This window comes from Sinocyclocheilus rhinocerous, unplaced genomic scaffold (genome assembly GCF_001515625.1).
Source record: "Sinocyclocheilus rhinocerous isolate Xijiao unplaced genomic scaffold, SAMN03320098_v1.1 C35326548, whole genome shotgun sequence".
Lineage (NCBI taxonomy): Eukaryota > Metazoa > Chordata > Actinopteri > Cypriniformes > Cyprinidae > Sinocyclocheilus > Sinocyclocheilus rhinocerous.
In genome coordinates, this window is record NW_015747494.1 from 1 (window position 1) to 442 (window position 442).

At 57.2% G+C, this 442-nt stretch overlaps 1 protein-coding gene across 1 annotated transcript; it reads left to right on the forward strand.

Annotated features, from left to right (window-relative positions):
* Positions 1-436, forward strand: LOC107734815 (actin-like; the record flags this gene model as incomplete). The annotated part of the gene is made up of 1 exon (XM_016546727.1): positions 1-436. A coding segment is annotated over exon 1 (436 nt), but the record flags the coding sequence as incomplete, so codon positions are not given.
* Between the last annotated feature and the right edge of the window lie 6 nt (positions 437-442).

A 442-nucleotide genomic window follows, 5' to 3' on the forward strand; every position in this document is an offset into this window, starting at 1 on the left:
ATGTTCGAGACCTTCAACACCCCCGCCATGTACGTTGCCATCCAGGCTGTGCTGTCCCTGTATGCCTCTGGTCGTACCACTGGTATCGTGATGGACTCTGGTGATGGTGTCACCCACACTGTGCCCATCTACGAGGGTTACGCCCTGCCCCATGCCATCCTCCGTCTGGACTTGGCTGGCCGTGACCTGACTGACTACCTCATGAAGATCCTGACCGAGAGGGGCTACAGCTTCACCACCACAGCCGAGAGGGAAATTGTCCGTGACATCAAGGAGAAGCTCTGCTATGTGGCTCTTGACTTCGAGCAGGAGATGGGCACTGCTGCTTCCTCCTCCTCCCTGGAGAAGAGCTATGAGCTGCCTGACGGACAGGTCATCACCATTGGCAATGAGAGGTTCAGGTGCCCAGAGGCCCTGTTCCAGCCATCCTTCTTGGGTAGGT